Source organism: Corapipo altera, unplaced genomic scaffold (assembly GCF_003945725.1).
Source record: "Corapipo altera isolate COAL_440 unplaced genomic scaffold, ASM394572v1 57, whole genome shotgun sequence".
Taxonomy (NCBI): domain Eukaryota; kingdom Metazoa; phylum Chordata; class Aves; order Passeriformes; family Pipridae; genus Corapipo; species Corapipo altera.
The window spans coordinates 1947510-1969643 of record NW_020884905.1 but is presented as its reverse complement, the minus strand read 5'-3'; the positions used below and the strand labels follow the sequence as shown (position 1 = coordinate 1969643).

The 22134-nt window shown below is 36.6% G+C and overlaps 1 protein-coding gene across 7 annotated transcripts in view; it reads right to left on the bottom strand.

The window, feature by feature from the left end:
• Positions 1-22134, bottom strand: part of DPYD (dihydropyrimidine dehydrogenase) — a 336400-nt gene that overhangs the window by 223608 nt on the left and 90658 nt on the right. For all 7 annotated transcript variants that reach the window (XR_003528954.1, XR_003528955.1, XR_003528956.1 and 4 more), the window contains exons 5-7: positions 15687-15848; positions 4758-4954; positions 758-839 (exon numbers count right to left, since the gene is read on the bottom strand). Coding sequence is in view for 4 of the 7 variants with exons in the window: in XM_027651422.1 (XP_027507223.1) it covers positions 758-839; positions 4758-4954; positions 15687-15848 (441 nt within the window). In the remaining 3 variants the exon portion in view is untranslated. The remainder of the gene's footprint in view (positions 1-757; positions 840-4757; positions 4955-15686; positions 15849-22134) is intronic.

Below are 22134 nucleotides of genomic sequence, written 5' to 3'. Positions count from 1 at the left end.
AATAAGAATTTCTTGCTTCACTGAATGCTTTAGTACCATGTTAAAAATACAGTAACCCTCCTGGTACTCAAAATGTTCATCCAGTGATGTATTCTAAGTTTGTAACTTCTATTAAAATGTGCAGCAATTGTAAATACTATCTAAATCTTCAGCTCAACCCCTAAATTAACAGTAAACTGATGTTCCCATTATCTATAAACAACACACATTTATTTAACAGAATAATACATAACTATTGCTTTCCAAGAAGTTGAATGACTGTTATTGTTTATAACAGATGATCATGTTAATACTTCATTTAATTTGATGTATTTTATTATAAAATTAACTTGGATGCAAGACTGCATGATAAACCACTGAGAAAAAAAACTCAGGGAAAGGGAATAAAAGACGTATCAAATATGAGAGTTTTAAGTAGTGCCAAACTTGCACGAAAAAAACTTGATTAAAAAAAATCAAATCATTCCAATAGCTACATTGAACCCCTAAAGCAATTTAGGAATTTGTTTCTTACAGACAATTAATCACATGCAGGCATGCCAGATGAGAACTATTGATTGCCCTTTTCCAAACTAGTGGCATTCAGACAGGAGACAGACAAATGCCCTGAGCAAGAGGAAGCATCTTCCTGCCTCTGTCTAGCATAGCTTTTAATCGTTCTTTACTAATGTGCATGACATTTTGCTGTTAATCTTTGGCGGAGTTCTGGTTCTTTTTTTCTTTGAGCTATACATAGGCAGGATATATTTTTCATTACCTTCACTCCAAGATCCTTCATAAGCTCGGCTTCAAAATTCACTACATCATACGGCAATCGGAACTGGGGGATTTCAGACATACTAAAAGAAATAAAAACATTTATGAAATAATTTTAACTATTAGGAAGAAAGGATTTTTTTGTTAAAAATTCTATACTTATAACACACCTTATTTAATTTTGACATACATGAATAGAAATGTGCTGAAGGTTGACTGCTGACTTTTTTTAGTTGTTAGAATGACAAAACAGCATTATTCATCCAATGCTAAAAATACAGGCCAGGAAGGCAGTACCTTGAGGCCAACACTGCCCACACTTGTAGGTAACCATTCAACATATGTTAAGCTTGAGTTCTAAAGAGCTTTGGCTCCATTCCTTTTGTTCACCGGAATATGTAACACTAAAGACATCCATTTAAGAAAAAATTTCATGCAAAGCAAAGTGACCTCCTAGCAATCTTTCATTAAGCTATTCAATAAGAGAGAATCAGATTTCCCATATAATTTTAAAAAGCATTACATATGCTATTTTGAGCAATGGTATTTAAAACTGTACCCGCCTCCATTTCTACTTCATAAATTTTTTATGATCTTTCAGGATGGACAAATATTCTATCAGCTGTTGGTTTCATGTCTGCTTTTTGACTTAATGTTCATTAACCGGCATTTTTTCCTCCTGGGGAAGAATAGGAATGACATCTTCAAGTTCCCAGAACCACAGAATGGGAAGACTGCAGTGTTTTCTTCCAGTATAGAATCTCAGTTTATATCTACTGGTACAGATATAAAAATATATAAATTTATCTCCAATGAAATGATATCTACATATCCTAGTTCAAAATCTCTACTGTAAAACATGTTACAGGTAAACACACTGAAGCTCTATTTTAGATACTTTGGTTCAATGAAGATAAAACCTAAATATGCAGAAAAGTGAAAGTCACTCCCCAGATACTTCTAAGCTTCAAACAGTCTAATCTGTTTCCGAATTAATGAATCTGTAATTTCCATAACAAAGCACTGGCACAAGAGATTCACTGCAGCTTTAGTTTGCATATTGTTATTGACCACACCATCTTTAACATCTAACTTTGACAGGTCAGAAGGGTTTTATTTATTTTAAGTCGCATCAACTTTAATTATATTGATAAGAAACTGGTTTTCCTCCTTATCATTTCTAATACTGCCCTTTTTACACCTTTCTTGACCACTGTGCAAGGAAAAGTGTTGTAAATGTCACATACAATGAACATGTCAAGACAATACAACTTTCATAGGTCATGCTAAGTAAAAAAGTGTCTGAGGCAGAAACTAATATATCAATTTGATTCTGCAACAGCGATTCAATAAGGAAATTAATCAAAAAAAGGAAAGTTTTATTTTCCAAGTCACCTATATATTTGTTGAAGGCCTGTCATTTCCACAACATGCTCCCAGAACAGAACTGATTGTGTTATGTCACTGTCAGAATCTGTAAGCAACTTTTTGCTCTTATTAAACATTTACTTACAGTTTTGTGCTGTGAATATATTCACATACATGTATGTACCTGAATACACACAGTTCTGTGAGGGCACTTGCATGCACATTAACCATGAAAATAAGTATTTTATGAAAGTCAACTATTGCATAAATAATTCTGATACAACTTCTTTCAGCAGCAGAAGATCGTCTCTGACTCTGCAATGGAGAAATAGGGGGAAAAGGAAACAGGGTAGAGGTGCAGGAGGGATGCAGTGGATGGGAACAGTGTCCCGCTAAGTCATCTCTTCCTCAAATCTGATCCAAGTTAGAGTTGCTTGGACAGGTGCTTGGTGTTTCTCAGTGTTCTCAAATTACTTTTGCTCAAGGGACAGCTCTTTGGCCAAGTGAGAGAAGTACTTTGGCATGTTGTAAAACAGTGCCATAGAAAGGAACACATGCAGTGAAGCCTGTTCACGGTCTCTCGTGCTCGTGCCTACTCTATCATAAAGCACAAATTTTACACGACTGGTGAAACACAGGAAAACCTGCCCTTAAATGTGAAAAATTCAGACATGCTTGGAGAACCATGGAGTCATACTACATTTAAATATCTCACTACAAGAACTGCCATCACTAGACATTTTTCTATTGTCACAATATTATGAAAGCTAGCTGAGATGCAAGGAACATCCTACTTAAAAACAACTGAAGAAACTAAAAAAAGGCAAAAACACCGCCCTTTCAAACAGCTGATCCAAAATACAAAATTGATTTGGTCTTCTTAGATACTTGCAATAAGTTTATGAAGCCTTGAAAACACACCCATCAATAACCTAAACTTGTTAAAAGATGTACTGCACAGACTTACAAATGCAATAATGGATGACTTCTGCCACAGGTCAGCCTCCATTCTGTTCCAAGATTAAAATAAGGACAAAAAGAATTGATGCCATTAAACCAGATGTGAAAACTTCTTCAGTGAATGGAAGTAAAATTTGACCTTGATTGCTATGTGTTCATTAGGACTCAAAAGAAAGAAATAAGTTTTTAAATGCACTCCTCAGTAATTAAGGATAATAACAGAACAGGCAAAACTCAGTGTAAGGTTTTTTGCAGTAAAACAAACAACAGACTAAACTTTATTTTAAATTCAACTAAAACATGAACTCAATATCACACTGCTTCAAATACAGAAGCACGCATTAAGCAACTGTAACATTGTTCTATAAGCACCAAAACAACTGCAGAAAGTACTGTATTGTATCACCAAGTCCCACTTGAGTCTAACCTGTTACCAAATAAAGCCTCATTGCTAGAAATGTCTCATTAATTCTGACTAGTTTACAACAACAGAACTAACTTTAATCTGGTATTTATGAAAACATGTGCTACTCAGCAGGTGAAGAGGTATTTCATACACTAAATTTGCAATCCTCTGTGGCAACTAGTTCAAGTTAAACAGTTCCACAGTTAAATGCCTACATATTAACACCTTGGTAATTAGGTAGAATAATTCTGAACCTCACTGGGAAAAATGCAAATAATCAGTTCAACTTCTCCAGCATTGATTCGCTATCTTCCAGAGCACTGAATAAGTATTTGACATTATGACATTATGGATCAAATTCATTAACCGTGTCAACTCTATTGATTTCAGTGATGCTGCATTGAAAAATTTAAGCACATCACCCTTCTTTCTCTTTTTTATATTTTTCATTTTTTAAACACTTTCATGTAAGTCCATTTTGTACCCTTGTATATCTTACATTCTAAAATTTCATTTTGATTTTGAATGGGTTGGTATCCATCAGCCAGTGCCTGAATTATTTTATACATAGGGATTCCAACAAACCTACAAGATATGATCTCAGCCATTGTTGCAGTGGTAAAAATTCACCTTCTACTGTAGAGGACATGACACCTTGCAAACACCAGCCAAGTGTTTACCATATAGGAAAACTACAAAGGTATTTTATGTATCTGAAACTTCTTGAAGATTGAGAATTGCAGGGGGTTTATTTCACTCATATGGTATGGTCTACTAAAGCTGCAAGTTCAGACATACATGATGGATTTATTCACTTTCACCTTTATTTGCACAGGGTAGTCCACAAAAGCATTCTAAATCTAAAACTCTCCATGAAATTAATATCTGTCTAAAGCATTTTAAACATTCTTTCTCTAGGGCTACAAGTACTTCCTCTTGTTTTAACTGTTTTGGATAAGTGGAAAATGGTTCCTGCTGTAATCTTCTAAGGTGTTAATCTGTTAATAACAATTGCACGCTGGAGTTCAATAGGTCACATGAACAGAATATAGGAGATAGCCACTAGACTTTCAGTTAAAGCTTACCTATAACTGTACCTCTTTTAATAATTATTTAAATAAAAAATAAGTTTTCCAAATTTGAAATTTTCTACTCTTTTCCTTTGGTAAAGGTAGAGGGATCACACATAAACTATGTATGCACAATATTTTTTGCTATGCTTTCTACAATAATTGAAAACAGTGCTTTGTTGTCATTGTTTTTTTACCTTAAACCACCAATGTACTCCTGCTTTTCAAATATGGTGATGTTTGAATAGCCCAGTCGAGCCAAAAAGGAAGCACAACTTAAGCTTGCAGGTCCTGCACCAAGAAGAGCAATCTTCACCTGATATGCTTCAGGCATATCTTCTAGAGGAGGTAAGGAAGGGTTTCTGATCTGAGGAATATTCATGGCTTTGAATACCTGAAAAGCAATACATTCCACAGGTTACATACTTTACATTCCCTCCTTACATTTTATTATGAATAACATGATGGGAGCTTCTGCTAGTACTGTCACACATCTGATGTATGTATTACTCACAGAATTACAGAATGCTAAATTGGAAGGGACCCACAAGGACCACTGAGTCCAGCTCCTAGCCCTGCACTAGACCATCCCCAAGAGTCACACCAGGTGCCTGAGAGTATCGTCCAAACGCTTCTTGAACTCTGGCAGCATAGTGCTGTGAACACTGCCCTGGGGAGCCTGTTCAGTGCCCAACCACCCTCCGGGTGAAGAAACTTTTTCTAATATCTAACCCAAATCCCTCCTGACACAGCTTCGGGCCATTCCCTCAAGTCCTGTCACTGGTCATCACAGAGAAGAGATCAGTGCCTGCCCCTCCTCTTCCCTTCACAACGAAGTTGTAACTGCAATGAGGTCTCCCCTCAGTCACCTCTTCTCCAGGCTGAACAGGTCAAGTGCCCCCAACTCCTCCTCATATGGCTCCCCCTCAAGGCCCTTCACCATCTTCGTCACCCTCTTTTGGACACACTCAAATAACTCAGTGTCTTTCTTATATCGTGGTGAACAAAACTGCACACCATATTCAAGGTGAGGCCAGACTGCTTCATAACGTTATAGGGGTTTCCAAATGACATGATGTGTGCATTTGTGAGAGATGTTATATTTGCAGGGTTTGGTCCTTCTATGGGTCTTTTTGTCTTAAAAATGTCTGAAGTCAGATCTTTCACTACTGTAAAAATTTTACAGAAAAGATGTAACCAGACTACCAGTAGCGGAATAGGAATACAAAGTCAGCCAGATGGCAGAGAATCTCTCCAATGCCAAAAAAATTCCCTGCAAGCAAATCATTCTTACTAGTAGAAAAGTACTTCTGCAAATAATGCAAAGGATTATAATGCTAGTGAAGGGGCCTTGCTTCTTCAAGAGACAACCAGTGTGATCCTGAATAAATCACCTATAGCTTGATTGTCTAGAGGTGGTAGGTAATAAACCTTAGGTGGGTTTGAAACGTCTTTTAGGAATCACCCTTAGTCTTCAGTGTTGTATTTTCAAAGGTAACCCATGCTTTAGATGCCTTGTCTTAGATAATTTTTATAGGACTTACTTTATTTTAGTTTCTTATCTATTTCAGATGGTTCCACTTTTTAACTGGGTTTCCAAAAACTATAAATTTAGACCATTCTCCCTTTGCTCCAGTTATTCACTCACCTGTAGAATGGTGATGATTTGCCCCCATCTGTCCTGACTATTAAAAGTACTTTGGAACAGACTCTGATCACTATTGTTCATTTCTACAGAACCCAACACAATGAGCTGTTAACCTGGTTGTAATGTCACACAGTTTCTCAGATTTACATTAAATCAGTTCTTTACTCAGGTATACAGGTAAGAGTCTAAGGCAGAAATATTCTACATTCCCCAAGCTAGACTTCACTGTCCTCAGCATTATATATGTTGTAGGGGAAGGAATGAACGTATAACCTGCAAAAAGAAAAAGAACAGACTTACAGTATTACAGGTTACTGAAGATTAGAAGCATGGAAGAGCACAGTTACATCTTCTTTTTAGTTTAGGCATTAGAGGTAAAATGTTTAACCCAAGGAGTATATCTTTGTAGCAGGCAAAAGGATTCAAGAGTGCATTGCATGGGGATTCTCATTCATATCACAAACGCTCCAACGCATCTCAAAAACTAACAAAACCACACTGTTCCCTACCTATTTCAATGCAGAACTGTGTTCCATAAGTACTAACTAGTCCTCTAAAATACACACATTGTCATTTGTCTTAATAAATATCATATTTAAGCTATCTAACAAGTTTACCAATAGATTTTACTTTCCTTAGAATTTGAGAAGCAAAGGGTTTTCAAGTTAAACTTTGGCAATTCCACTCATGAATAGAATTCTTCATTTATATTTTGAATCAATGTTCATTTTCTTCATGCGCACTTGAGCACTCATGCTAGGTAAACCAATGATTAGTTCCTTCCCCTCTAAAATTCCTGTGTCAAACGCACCCAGTCTTTGTAAATTGACATAGCAGTTTAACAAACTGCATGAAGCTAGAGATAGATAATTGTTTTAAAGAAAGAATAATTTAAACCTGACAATTCACACAATATGGAAAAGTTTAATGTGGTTATTAATGGATTTCACAGGCTAAAAAGCTCATATTGTACTGTAAAACTAGACTGTGATAATCAAAATGCAATAGGATATTTCTAAAATGTCTGCTTTGTTATATTCACACAGAAACAGCTTGAATTGTACCAAATTTTTATTACAGTCTCATGTAGTTGTTTTAGAAGGCTATTCAGTAACACAAATTATATAACTTGCATATTTAATAAGAGTGTATATTGAACACTGAATATGCATATGCTTAACGAATTTATTCTTCCTAAATTTACTTTATTGTTAAAAAACCTATTTTTATATGTATTATTGGATAGTCATACCCATCAAATAAATGTTATACTAAAGTGACGCAGTACTGTAGTGCAGCGTTAAGCTTCAGAAACCAAGCATTCATGCAGGAAATCCTAGTAGTTCAGGCTGAATGGTCAACTTTAATTCTGCCTATTTGCAAACAGGGTGAAACCATCTTTATGCAGCACAGCCAGCTTGTGTGGCAATATCTTGCCATCTGGAATTCAGTGGCAATTTTGCATATTAAGGCTGGCAGAGTAACTGTGTGAAAATAGCAAACTGCTTTAATGCCTTTCAAAAAATTTTCACTCACCTCACAGTGAAGTTTCCTGCACTGTAATTCACCTAATTAGATATCACTGAATTCCTCTGTATAAATCCTTTGGTGGTCAGAGGTGAGTAACTTGCAAGCAAGCGTTCAATGGCACGTTACAGACAACTGTCCTCTCTGTTTTTATATCTGTTCAGGTTGTTCAGGATGCAGGAAGAATTTAATCCTATTGCCTTTCTTTCCACTTTTTCTTCAAAAATATGATTTCTTTTTTGTTTGGATGGACTTTTACTTTGTTTTGCAGTGTTTTTTAACCAAGACTCATTAAGGACAATGAGACCAAATAATGAATTTTAAAGCTGAAACTCTCAGTGAAAAGACTCAATGATCATCCTCATGTCTGCCTTTCCTTCTGTCTCTCTCTCTAACACAGACAATGGAAATTCAATAGATTAATAATAGAGATTAATAACATTAGGCATTTATTGTTCAACTTTTTATCAAATACCATGAAATCACCATTACTTTAACATTTAGGCCCTTTCAAACTAAACCCACATTGATTTCATCCACTTCTTACGCTTCATGTCCATTAGGGTCCTTAGAAAGGATATCCCAGTTTATAAAGTATGGAGACTTAGTCCTCAAGTGAGAGACAATTCGATCAAACCAAAACAGTCAATCTATTTTGCTAAAGTTTCCAACAACAAAAAAAACCTCTCTCTTGATTCAGACATTTATAGCATATTACAGTTTTCCTATTTGCATCACTTCAATGTGTAAAGGTGTGAGTGCACTTGCTCAGTGTTCTCTACAGCATGAAATCTAAGAGTTTGTTCTCTTCTCGACTGTAAATAAAACATCCTTTTACTGCAGTGGTGTCGGTTCCTGTTTCAAAACATTCAGTATACTCAACAAATAGCATAATTCCAAAATATATAAAAATAACTCACAACATGAGTTTGTACTCAGGTTCCACAACATCTCCCATTTTAACAAACTACAGTGCTTTCAATTGCTGAGCATCTGATTCCAGTTTAATTTTCCTGGAAGGTTTTAGCCAACTCATTTTAGCTGTTTTTCAGAATGCAGATAGGGAAAAGTTTATTGTTCTCCTCATGTAATAAAATTCTGGTTCTTTTCTTCACTACCCCATTCTTGTATTAGCATGTTTTGATGAAAAGATGTGACATTTGGCAGAGAATGGCAGGTGACTCAGAGAAATGTATTTTGCTAAGCAGATGAAAATCATTTTATGGCATAGTAAGCATGATTTAAATGAATCTAAAATATTTAAATCCATTAGAGCAGGTTCAAACTGTTACTCAGAATTTTTATATCAAATTTTATACAAATTAGAATAAATTAAAGTAAATCATTTTAGTCACTTCTGAGTTTTCTGATCAGAATTTTTTTAAGACCAATAGACTTCAGATACCTTTTTCCATCTACTTACAGAATTCAAATAGGGTCAGGCAGTTTTACTCTATTCACCTTTACTTACTTATTATTGACTCCCATTTCTCAACCTCCCCATGCAGTGCCTGCAGGCTTGGGGAAGAGTGGTTGGAAAGCTGCCCAGTGGAAAAGGACCTGAGGGTGCTGGTTGACAGCCAGCTGGACATAAGCCAGCAGTGTGCCCAGGTGGCCAAGAAGGTCAATGGCATCCTGGCCCGGATCAGAAACAATGTGGCCAGCAGGACCAAGGAAGTGATTGTCCCCCTGCAACTGGCACTGGCAAGGCTGCACCTCAAGTCCTGTGTCCAGTTCTGGGTCCCTCACTATAGGAAGGACATTGAGGTGCTGGAGCAGGTCCAGACAAGGGCAATGGAGATGGTGAAGGGTCTGGAGAATAAGTCCTGTGAAGAGAGGTTGAAGGAGCTGGGAGTGTTTAGTCTGGAGAAAAGGAGGCTCAGGGGAGACCTCATCACTCTCTGCACCTACCTGAAAGGAGGTTGTAGCCAGGGAGAGGTTGGTCTCTTCTCCCAGGCAACCATCAACAGGACAAGAGAAAATGGCCTCAAGCTGTGCCAGGGGAAGTTCAGGTTGGACATCAGGAAGAACTGCTTCACTGAAAAGGCTGGCAAGCATTGGAAAAGACCGACTGGGGAAGTGGTGGAGTCACCATTTTTGGAAGTGTTCAACAAACGACTGGACACGGCACCTAGGGTCAACTTTAGTTGATAAGGTGGTGCTTGGTCAAAGATTTAACTCAATGAGCTTGAAGATATTTTCCAACATTTATAATTCTATTAACCCTGGAAGTGTTCAATGCCAGGCTGGATGGGTCTTTGAGTAACCTGGTCAAATGGAAGGTGTCTCTGGCCATGGCAGGGAGATTGGAACGAGATGATCTTTAAGGTCCCTTCCAACCCAAGACATTCTACTATCCTATGATTGCTTAAAATTATTTTTGGACTATGACAGAGAATGTATTAAACAGTAAATAGACTGAAACTTTAACCTCAATGTAAACGTAAAAATCTTTGTCTAATCCTACAAAACACACTTAGTAGTCTCCAAGATATACATAGAAGGACACATTCCTTCGTAAAAGGTGCATCTGTTTAATCTGTCATGTTCATCAACAGATAAAGGCTTAAAAAGGAAACAAAATGGGAAAAAGGAAGGAGCAGTGGAAAAATTTAGTATAAGTTTTGACTTCATAACTAAATCCTTTATATTCTTCAACTATAATGTTTGCTGCCATGCTTAAAAGGCTATAGAAATAAGTTTATCAGTCAGGTTTGCCACTAAATATCCTTCACTAAGACAGCGAGACACCAAATAGCTACTGATGTAGAATCTAACTGGAATTTATTTTAGTGTGAAACGTATTAGTGTATTCTGAATTGTTATCAGATTTTGCCAGTGCACAGAAAGTAAAATACAGGCAATGAAATCAGTAACATTTAGGAACTGATTTTATGAGTTTCACACTTTCTCACTGGTTTCCATGGATATTTATTTGTAGGCTGGTTTACATTAATATGGGGCAGCTGAATATTTAAAGAAGAAAAAAAATATTCCGCACAGATTTTAATACAAAATGAAGCAAATTGCATGCTTAGTAATCTTATTGAAGTTGTCAAATAAATGATCACCCAATTAATTTCATTAACACAGGCAGTGTTTTTTCCACAGACACGAGCTGGTTATGAACACCCGTTGATCCTCCACAATTTAAGAGCTAAAGCTGTAACACTTCAAATTTCTATGCAAGTAGGTGAGTGCTGACAAAACCAGGGCCTAAAACACCCCATTAATAACTTTTCAAACCTCCATTATGCTAGTCCCAAAAAAATCCACAGACCTAGGACATTGCATAGTCCAAATCTCAACGTTTCATGAATCCCACCACCAAAACGAACATAGCAACATTCATGCAAATGTTTTAAAAAAACAAAGAATGTTTAACATCTATAAAACATGCTGTAGAGAAGTTTATATAACTTGCCCAAATATCAGCAAATCTTTCAGCACTGGCCTGAGAAATCAGAAGTCCTCAGATTCATCCCATGAACTATTACAGAAGTCTACACTATCCCCTTCAGACAAGCCTAAAATTTTATTTATTACTGTGGATTTCAACATGACTTATCAGATAAAATAATCTAAAGATATGTTAAAATTAAAATTAATACCTTCAAATAGAGGGGTTTTTCTATTTGCCCTGTTGTCTTAGGTCCCCTACAGTCCTCCTCTGCTGAGGAGCACCAGTGCGTGTGCCGATGAGGAGCCCAGGCAGCTTTCTCAAGGCCATCCAACTGCAGCAGTGGCTGCTCCATGAGAACCACCCTCTTCTTGCACTTACATTAAGACTGGTCAGAGCTGTCAACACGCAACTGAAAGAGGGCCTCTGTGCCGAAGGGCACAGTGCACCACTACACTGCAATCCTTCAGGGCAGCCATTTCTTCCCTGACCGTGGTGCACTGGGGGAGAAAGGAGGTTCAGCATTCAGAGGGGGTCTCTCACCACAGCCCTCTTCCCAGACCAAATACTCTGCTGAAATGCCCCTAGGTGAGCAGCTGGTAAGCTCATACGATGCCTCCTTCAGAAAAAAAACACATCAAATTTCCTTTACCACTTACATTCTGACTGCTGTTGTAGCAGAAAGAATCTCCAGAGAGGAACAAATCACCAGAACTGTAGTTGGAGCAAGAGCCACAACACTAAATGATCCAGTGTTTATACCTAGTATGCAGCAATTAAAATAATGCATTTTCTATGTAGCTTATGCTGCTCCATTCAGAATGACCAAATAGAAACAGAGGAGAACCTTTAGATTCAGTGTCTATCCAAAAATGTAGTAATTTGAGAGTTTCTTACTAATAGTGCAGCAGACAATGTAATAGATCTCACTTCCTTTTTACTACAAGCTTACAAACTTGTACTTGAGTACTTAGTAATTTCAGTTTATTTTGTGGTACTGACAGTCATATATCCCATGCTTGTATGTATTGTTACTGCAACCTCAGCATATTTTCACAGAACTTTTGTTCCAAAAATGGATGTTTCCTGATTCTGAAGTACTTGGGCAAAGGAGACAGATAAAGACATTAATATAATTTTGACCTGTGCAGTAGTAGGTGTAACCTGAGCTTGACACTCGTCATTTATAATAGTGAGCTTTTACTCCATGTTATTCTCTAGATGCAACAGTTACCATGGTAACTGCATCTCAGTATACACATTCTACATCACAAATACAAACGGACATTTCCTTTTTTCCACTTGAACATTTAATTGTCAAAATTCACATTTGTTCAAGCTGGATTACAATTCACTTTGAGAATGAGCCAAACATAGCTACGAAACTATATGAAAGAGTAGAAGGAAAATGCAGGAGGTCTGAGGTGTCTTTTTTTTGTTGTTGTTCTACCGTATGCAAGACAAATATTTTACAATTAGAGAGCTTTATCTGCAGTATGAACAGATGATCAGTCATTGTTCAGAAGCACAAACAGGCACACATCGTACTCATATATTTTCCATTTTAAACCCACATTTCTGCTTCATTGCAATTTTATCTTTTATCTCAGCTAGCAGTTGTGCCCTTTTATTATCACTCACTCTTATAATGCATCAAGTGTATGATCCTCAGACTAACTCCAAGGGAAAAAAAAAAAAGTCCAAAACTGGCTTCATGCACAATGGAGTTTTCAGTAAACAAGCCCCTGTGGGACAAATATTACACCATGCATGAGAATTACCATGCAGCTCTCATTAAGAGTAACACATGTTGTATGCCTAAATTACACAATTTGTTAAGTTACTTCACTGCTCTACCTATACCTTACTTGTATAGGTAGAGCAGTGAACACACTTTGCTTGCAGTATCTGGGCCAGTTTTTCTATGAGTAGTAGTACCTTACTATTTTCTTCAATATTATAATCTATATTTTTGTAATGATTGTTATTTGGAAGCACTCATACTATTATACTTTTTCAACTACACATACTTTCATGGTAAAATTTAATGGAATAAAAAGTTAAAAAGTACTCACTGAAAACATGACTGTCTATTCTTACTAATTAAGAGTACGACAACACATACAAATTTTGTTAAACAGCACTAAATCTAAAGGTTATTAACAACCAATTTTTTAACATTTTTAACATTTTTCTACATTTCATGTATACTAGATATATAGATACTATAAAATAATAAGGATAATAAAATTTGCTGAAGTGTTCTTTTTGTTAGAGTGCTATATAGAACTGTATAACAATTTTATCCTTTGGAACTCTTGAAACTAATATAATTTTAAAAAAACTCAAAACATTAAGAGCAAAGCGATTTGGAACTATTCATCCTCTTTGTAGTTTTCATATCAATCATTATGCTAGCACTAAGCTTCTTTAATAGATTTCTAAAGATTTTTGAAGAAAAATGGCAGATATTTAGCATTATCTATCAAGCCATAAATCCTCTCTATTAATCATAGCATTAGGGTTAAACAGAGACATGTATTACACATATTACTTTTATTTGGTTCCTAAACAGCAATATTTCACCATTGTATTTATCATCTACTTGACAACTGCTTAATATTTTTGTTTGTTCAGTTGGTTTGGTTTTTGTGTTTAGTTTGGGGGGGGTTAAGGAAGAAAAGAAGTCTTCTGCTTTGCAACAAATACTAACATTTTTTCATATAAGGAATTAGAAGGCCATTAGAAGAAAAGCTAATGAAATTGCCTCTTCACTGATAAAACCCAGCCATGGAATATACACATAGAACAAATCCAGTTCAGTTTCTCTAGTCTCATCCTGTAAATGAGAACTTTGGTCTCAGCTGCACTGATTCTTACATTTTTCTGTTCAAATCTGCAAAAAATTGAACAGGATAGCTACTTAAATGACAGAGAGGAGACAGGGTTCAGCAACTTTTCAGTAGAAAAGTCTAAAAAGTGCTCCAGAAGATGTACAAGTCTCCTGGAGAGAAGAAAGAAGGGACACAAACAGATAAAAGGACAACAGCAGCAGCAGGTAGCAATATTTGCTCAATGAATCATGACCCACAGCTCTTGAGAAGAGGAAGTGAAGTCTATGAAGTCTATGAATGACACCAGAGCAATAAATTGGCCTTGCAGACATATCATCTGTTACTTATAGATTGATTTGTGTTTCTATTTTGGTCTGTTGTTTTTTTCCCTCAGGCTTTGTAAAGCTGATTGGGACTTCTGATCTCTCCTCTGTGCTGACCAGTGACAGGACCTGAGGGAATGGTCTGAAGTTGTGTCAGGTGGAGTTTAGGTTGGACATTAAAAAAGGTTCTTCACCCAGAGGGTGGTTGGGCACTGAACAGGCTCCCCAAGGAAGTGGTCACAGCACCAAGCCTGACAGAGTTCAAGAAGAGTTTGGACAATACTCTCAGGCACACGGTGTGACTTCTGGAGATGGTCCTGTGCAGGGTTAAGAGTTGGACTCGATGATCCTTGTGGGTCCCTTCCAACTCAGCATATTCTGTCGTTCTTTGTATGTTTGTAAATATAATCAGACAAATGGCTCATGATACAGAAGAGGGACATGCACGAATTAAGGACTGTATAGAAATGCGCAATCTTAACACACACATTTGCCTTTTTTAACACAGTCACAACTTCCCCACTTTTACAAACAAAAATCAAATTTCTACCCAACAATACTACAGATAGATCAGTTGAGGTGCCAGCTGAGACCATGAGTTTGGTACAAATCCTCCATGCCCTCCAAAGGAGTTAACAAATGAGCAGTTGCCTCTTTCTTCAGGTGGAAATCGGAGCCTTGAAACTACATAATCACAAACAGTGCACAAGAACCCCAACAGAAACTCCCAAGACTTCCTAACATGAAGTGGCAACTAACAACCCTTGCTTCAGTAGCCAAAACATGTAGCTACCTTTATGAACTAACAAACTGACACATAAACACGTGTATGCACCTCTGTCTATCCAAACAGATGCACATGAACATGTATTTTAGGTCAACCTGAAATTGTATTTATGTAGTTTTGACAAAAATGGACAAAAAAAAGATTAATTCATCTGAAGCTTATCCTTTGTCTCAAAGCCAGTATAAATGCACATTAATTCTACTATAGGATCTACCCTATGCCCAGAACAGTTCTACATCTCCTTAATATGCAGTTACAGATGCAGGTGCACTTGATCTTTTCCCCTATGCAGCCTACTTGAGTAACATCCACAATTTCACCTGGCTTAGTTAAATCTTTCATTATAAAAGAAACTGTCTCAACTACTAGCATTTCTAAAGAATCATCTTGTTAACAAATAATGTTCCTTATGTTCCTATAATGTACTGCATTATAAAAGTGTTTCTAAGCTTTTGAATCTCCTGTAAGAAAAAGGATAATTATTCTAAGTTCCTATGCCTTTATTTTATTAGTATCAATTTTTTTTTTAAACAATTCATTAACAAAGGCAACGACTCAGGCAATACTCAACAGTACATACAAAGAATTTAAGACAAGTCCTACCTACCTCAGTAGCAAACTGCTGCAATCCACCAATATTAATTGGTCCCTCCTCAGTGGCATACAAATTGCAGCCACCAACACAGAGATCTGATGTTGGACACACCATTCCACATGTCAGGCCAAGTGGATTGTCAGAAAGAATCATTTTGGCAGCTCCATAATAGTTCTGGAGGAAAAAGAGAAAAGAAGAAATAGTAAAAAAAAAGATAGTCACATACCAACGAAGCAAAAATTCAAACATTCAAGAGAATAACTGGCTAGTTGAATAACAAACACATATATATTAAATAACACTGACATTACTTAAACGTATTAACATGTTATACAGCATTATGTCAAAGAATTGAGAAGAAAGTCAACAAACTGTGAATTTTGCAAAGCTAAACTTTGTTTTTTAGCGTGCAAAATAGTTAAAAGCACCTTCTGTCTGAGTAGGTTGTAGGATTTTTAGTGACTTAACAAATCTACCTTCAAAAACTAAGATATCGCATAATGTACTTGAAAATACTTTCTCCATTCCCAGGTCAATTGGGCAGGAGCCCAATTGGTTTGGGAGGTTCAAATTCTCTACAGGCATATTAAAAGACAAAGCATAAAATTCTCTAAAGTCAAACCAGATGCTATAGACACATATAGAGATTACTAAGAAAATGCCAATGTTCAAGAAATGTATTTGTAGGTGTAACTGGACTTTTTGCTTATAGATGTTGGTCTATTGCATACCATGAGACCCTGTCCATCACCTGGAAACACAAACTTGCTACTGAGCTGTACTTCTTTGGGATTTTCTTAGACACTATTACATCCCATTGAAATTCTAATCCTGGTTGAACAGGTAATCCCTTTATACAATTGTTCTGGGAGAACCTTCAATCATTTTGCCTGTGGTGACTGGTAAGGCACTCTATTATCCCAAATTCTCATTTTTTTACCAATGTGAAGGAGTATTAGTTAAATGAAAATTGTACATGTTAGCAAATATTTTTGCTCTTCCAGAAGAATTATACTGTTTGGATGTGCCAGAGATTGTTAGAGCTGCTAAAGACAGCCAGTAAAGACACTGTAAACTCAATCTGGCAGCAGAACACATAAGTCCAGCTATATTGGAGATGTCACTGACACATAACTTTGCAGACAGCAGAAGTGACAGTCAATGCAGGAGACCCATGTCTTTCTTAAGCAGCACTGAGAGACCAGCCTAGATATCCTGCAGCATCTTACATGGCACTAGTTGTCTGTTCCTAAGCAATTACATCTAGTCGTTCCTTTTTTCCACTCTAAAGGAATACAAACTAGTACTGGTGATTCTTCTCACTAACTCAAAGACAAAACTTCTGTTCGGTTTTATATTTCACACATATTAGAGCTATAGTTTCCCTTCCTAGGTTGTCCAGGATTATTATTTTTATTATCTTCAACTCTTGTTCAACAGAAACAATTACAACAAGGTGTATTTCTATTCAAGCAACTTCATTCAGGATCTTCTACATTTTTCAGCTTGTTAAAATTAATATACACATCTAGTTATTACACCTAGAATGCAAAGCTGTTAAATATTCCTTTTTTTAAAACTAATTTTCCTACATATCCGTAAAGTACACTCTCACACTTGAGCTGTACCAGTAAAAGCAATGACAACACAGCTGGCACATTTTAGTTCTTGTGCAAGCCCAAATCAATCTTTGAGCACAGCTAGGCTACAGAAAGATTGGGTATGTTAAGGCACAAATGCCTTTAGAGAGTCAAGACCAGAGTCACTGTGGGTATAGGATCAAGATTATGGTTTGTTAAGGGGATAGCTAAGGAAATGTGTCTCAGAACATCATGACAGACTTTGACAAGGAGGAGGTTGGAACTGAAGTCCCAATGGGGGTAAGTCCAGCTTCTGCTGAACTCCTACTTTTGGGAGAACATGATGGAGTACATGTTTGGACCTTGAAATAATTTTTAAAGATAAATTAAAAGACATTCACAGCAAGGCAAGTCTTCTGCACTGCTTCACTAGTTTGTTTCAACTGTGCTGAAGTGAGCACCTCTAAAAATGAAAGGTAAGGTTCAGTGCAGACTTGATTTCCAGGTCTGCCAACAACTGGTTACCCAGTGCCAATTCTACCATGGGCAAACTTAAAACATTCTCTCAGAAGAGCTGCAGTTCCCTAATTTTCATCTTCTACCTTCCTGAAAACCAGTGTAACCACTGTTCCCATTGCCACTGGTACTATTCACTACCAGTGAAAGGATATTGCCACGTGCTGCTACCATGACTGTGCAGTGGCTCGAGAGCAAGTCCAACAGCAAACTTCCTGATACCCAGGGCACAGTGTAGCATGGAGAGTGGGCTGTGGTCAGGGCTTCAGGTGCCCAGCTCTGAGTTGCTTCATCTCTTTGTTCTTCCATTCTATTTAATCATTTATCCTGCCTTTACTGTGCTGATTTATTATCTAACAAATAAAACATAATTAGGAAAATGTTTTACCATAGTTGACAAAAAACTGGCAGATAAATAAAGTCTAGTAAGTTACACTGAGTAGTGTTATACAAACTGTGTCACAAAACTGCAAATCATTCCGTTACTACAGTAATAAATGAGAGTTTGTAGCATGCGTACAGTATCTTAAATGTTTAGTTACACAAATACACTGTGCTTATGTAGCTCTATTTTTTAAGTTGAAAACATATTAGTATTTATTACATTTATCAGTGACATTAAAAAGTAGAATATTCATAGAATGGTCACATTTAAAAAAAAATGTTGATCATTTCATATAATCAGAGTGTAGTAGGCTGCAGACAAAATAGACACGAAACGCAGACATGGTATGCTGGTAACCACACACCACATGTTGTACATGAGAAAGGATGAGAATTAAAGGGAGGTTAGCTTCATTAAAATGACAAAGTTACTTCAGGGTATGGAGTAATGCAAGCTACCTTAACAGTCTGGAGTAATTTTTATAGACGCTGAAATAGTAAGATGACTCAGTTGGCTAGTTTCTTACAGACGTCACTGAGGAAGCAAGTCTAAAACTGGAATGTTTCTGAATTTTTTAATGAGATAAATGTCTGCTCCTGCCTTTGTTCATAGAATCTTTTTTCCTATGCACTTCCATAGAAATTAATTAATCTAACTGGATAAGATGTTTTGTGGTTTCCTACATCAGAATGCCAATAAATACTACATTGCTAACACAGAGAACAAAAAGAAGCCTTAAACAGATATCAATAATCACAGGAAAACAGGCAGAAGAGGATCTCTACATGTATCATTTAGAAGCATTATACAATTTGCATGCAAATTAGACTTTTTTTTACTTGAAAAAACCTTATTAAAACACATACAATCAATACTAAGAGACCAGAAGAAATTGCATTTATTATCAGGAAATGCTTATAGCATCCTTTCTTTCAATTCAATTCAAGAGCCTTTTATATAAATTCATTATGCATCAGGGTGTTTTGATATTGTATTTTTCATAAAAACAAAGAAGAATATGCATTATTATGCTTTATGTAATAAAAATAAAAACACTGACTTTATCAGAATTTGGGGACAGCGTGAATACTTTAATAGGAAAGAAGAAAAAAGTAATAATTTCTTTTTCATTTGGATTTAGTTTAAAAAATGGAAGACATACAAAAATATAGGGGAAAATACAACCACCTCCTACCCTAGTTCATGTTTTGCGATGGCTTTAAAATTTACTCAAGATATATTGGATTAAAATATTTCCACAGACCAAAGTGTCACTATTTAAAATACGTTGTTATATAAGTAGTATTTTTCACATTGACACACACCAGTTCAAATATAACAAGAAACACCCTCAGTCTGTCAGCCCCCCCAAATTTCTTCCCAAGAAGAATGAACACAACATAACATCAACTTATCAAATCATACAGATTCTATATTATAATGTTGATGATTTTTAATCAATCCAGAAATCTTTCACATCATTTGACTTGTGTCATCATAACAGGACTGTAATTTCACACAGTGTCACTATCTTTTTAGGAAAAAAAAACCGGAAGAAATATCTTGTACTGTCATTTTGTCCTTTGTAGTCTAGAATGTGAGAGATTCCTTAATTGACATAGTGTCATCGCAAAAGTCTATTCTACATAATTACACTACGGCAACTGAAACCAGCTGTCAGCCATTCCATTATACAAAGTACAAACAGACATCTCAAGAAAAGTCACTGTTTCATGTGCATCAATTTAACACCATCCCCACTTTTTCTTTTAAACTTTTTTTTTCCTTACTATTTTATTTAGTGACCTGAAATATATAAAGATTAACAGAGAAAACTGAATAAAACAGCACTTTCGAGAACCTAGGGCCTCAAAGTAGTACTTAAAGATTGTGATAATTTTCATTTATCTGTATATCATTATTACCAGTCATCTAGCAGCTTTCTGACTTCCACAATTCTTCATTGTATCAACAGGATCCCACTTACAGTATTTTACATATGAACCGTGACTCATGGTTTTCTACAATCTTTGCAATGGCATATAGATGTCCTTTGTTAATTTACTCAGAGTTCTTCTGGTACAGGAAAACATCTTTCCGTTTCTGTCACCTGTCATAATCCTATGGCTCTCAACACCCTTTCTCTGTGGTAATCTTTGCTTCATGTATTTTCTCTAAGTGATTCCACAACTTTTCGTATCTTGTCTTCCTCTGTCTACCCACTTTTCCTTCTTTCTCATTTCCAGTATATTACCACAAACATGTTTTTATTTACTCCCTCAATCTCCCAAACTTCACATTCATCTTTATATCTTGGTATCCATCTCTATTTTCCAGTTTGTTCTCTCTCTCATTTCTCCTCCGAAAAAAAACAGAACTTCTCTCTTGAGAATTCCCCCCCAGTTTACTTTGGTTTCATCTAAACCTAAAGATTTCTCTGAAATCCTAAAACTTACCCTTGTGTTCCACAAGTTTCTCTGTACTATTCCTGACATTCATTTCTCTCTCCTCCATTTTCCTACAAGTGTTCTGCACAGCCCAGGGACAACCTTTTACCTTCTATCTAGAGGACAGCATGGCTTTGTTGATTCGGGGGACTGGGTTGCTTTTTGAGTTTGTTCGTTTGTTTTCTGGTGTGGGTTTCTAATTTGGTTTGGGAGTCTTTCTGAACAAGGAGAAAACTGCTGAGTTAATGTCAGGAATCACTCTAATACTGTAAGTCTTGATATAAAAATGTGAGAACTGGTAACAGAGGGCTACAGCAACAGTGTTTTCTTTGAGGACAGATAACACAAAAAATACTTCTGCACCCCCAGTTCTTCATTCTTCACTCACACCTTACGCCTGTGCTGTGTAACAAAAGTTAATATCCCCACCAAGAGTTGTTTTTCAATGCTACTACTCAACCATAAATGTGTCTGATGACAAAAAGCTCCAAGACTCACTCACTGAACAGTTCAAAGGTGGTGAGCATGTGAGGAACAGTTGCTTGCTAAAGGGCGGTTTCTCTGGCACATGGTTTTGCTGGAAAGGAGAAAAGCTGGACAGCCTGCAAGTGTTCAGGCTGAAAGATGCTTCTGGGAAACTAGGATTTTCTGCTACTGTAAAATATTTGCTTGTGCCAGTCCTAAAGGATGACAAGTGCCAGAGCTCCATTTTACCAGTTCCTTTTTGCTTTGACATATCAACACAGGGAAAGGAGGACATAAAATCCTAAAATCACTCCTGGTACTCATTCAGGGTTATGGGGCAAAGCTTTCTCCTGCAGCAGCTGAACGTATTTGGGGTTTTTCTAGTGTTTGTTTCTGTTTTTTTTCTTTTTAAAGAAATAAACAACTAAGCACTTGTGCATTATAAAACAAAGAATATACACTTTGCAATGTGATGGCTGTATTTAAAGAGAGGACAGTTGGAATTCAGAATAGTTGATTGCCATTTTCTGATATTTAGAAATAAAAGTAGTGATGTGTGCATGGTGAATTTGAAGTCTGGTCTCTGAGAGACTCAATTGCAAGCAGCCTATATGAACTGAGACACACGAACTGGGAAGACACAATAGAATAGATTGTACCTTTATAAAGTGGAGTTGTAATACAGTTTGTATGGAAAAAGAGAATGGAAGTTGTGGCCTATACTCAACTGAGTCGCAGCAGCTAACACAATACAGCATAAGTGACGTCCTTTTTCTTGAAGAGGCTCAAGGCTCATTGAGTCTGGCAATTCAATTACCCTCTCAACTCAGAAACAACTCTCCTCCCCTGTCCCTCTTCTACTCCTGAGCTCAGGTCTAATGGCAGAACAGCCAGAAGAGCTACACTGTACACGGCCTGTAAATATCTAAAAAGCCTCAGGCTTAAGCGAACGAGAATCCCTGACCTTTTATGACTGCTATAGTCGTTTTCTAACAAAACAAACTGCATACAATAGAGTTCTTAAATACTTCACAAAGTAATTCATTTTCAGTACGTTGCTGTCTAAA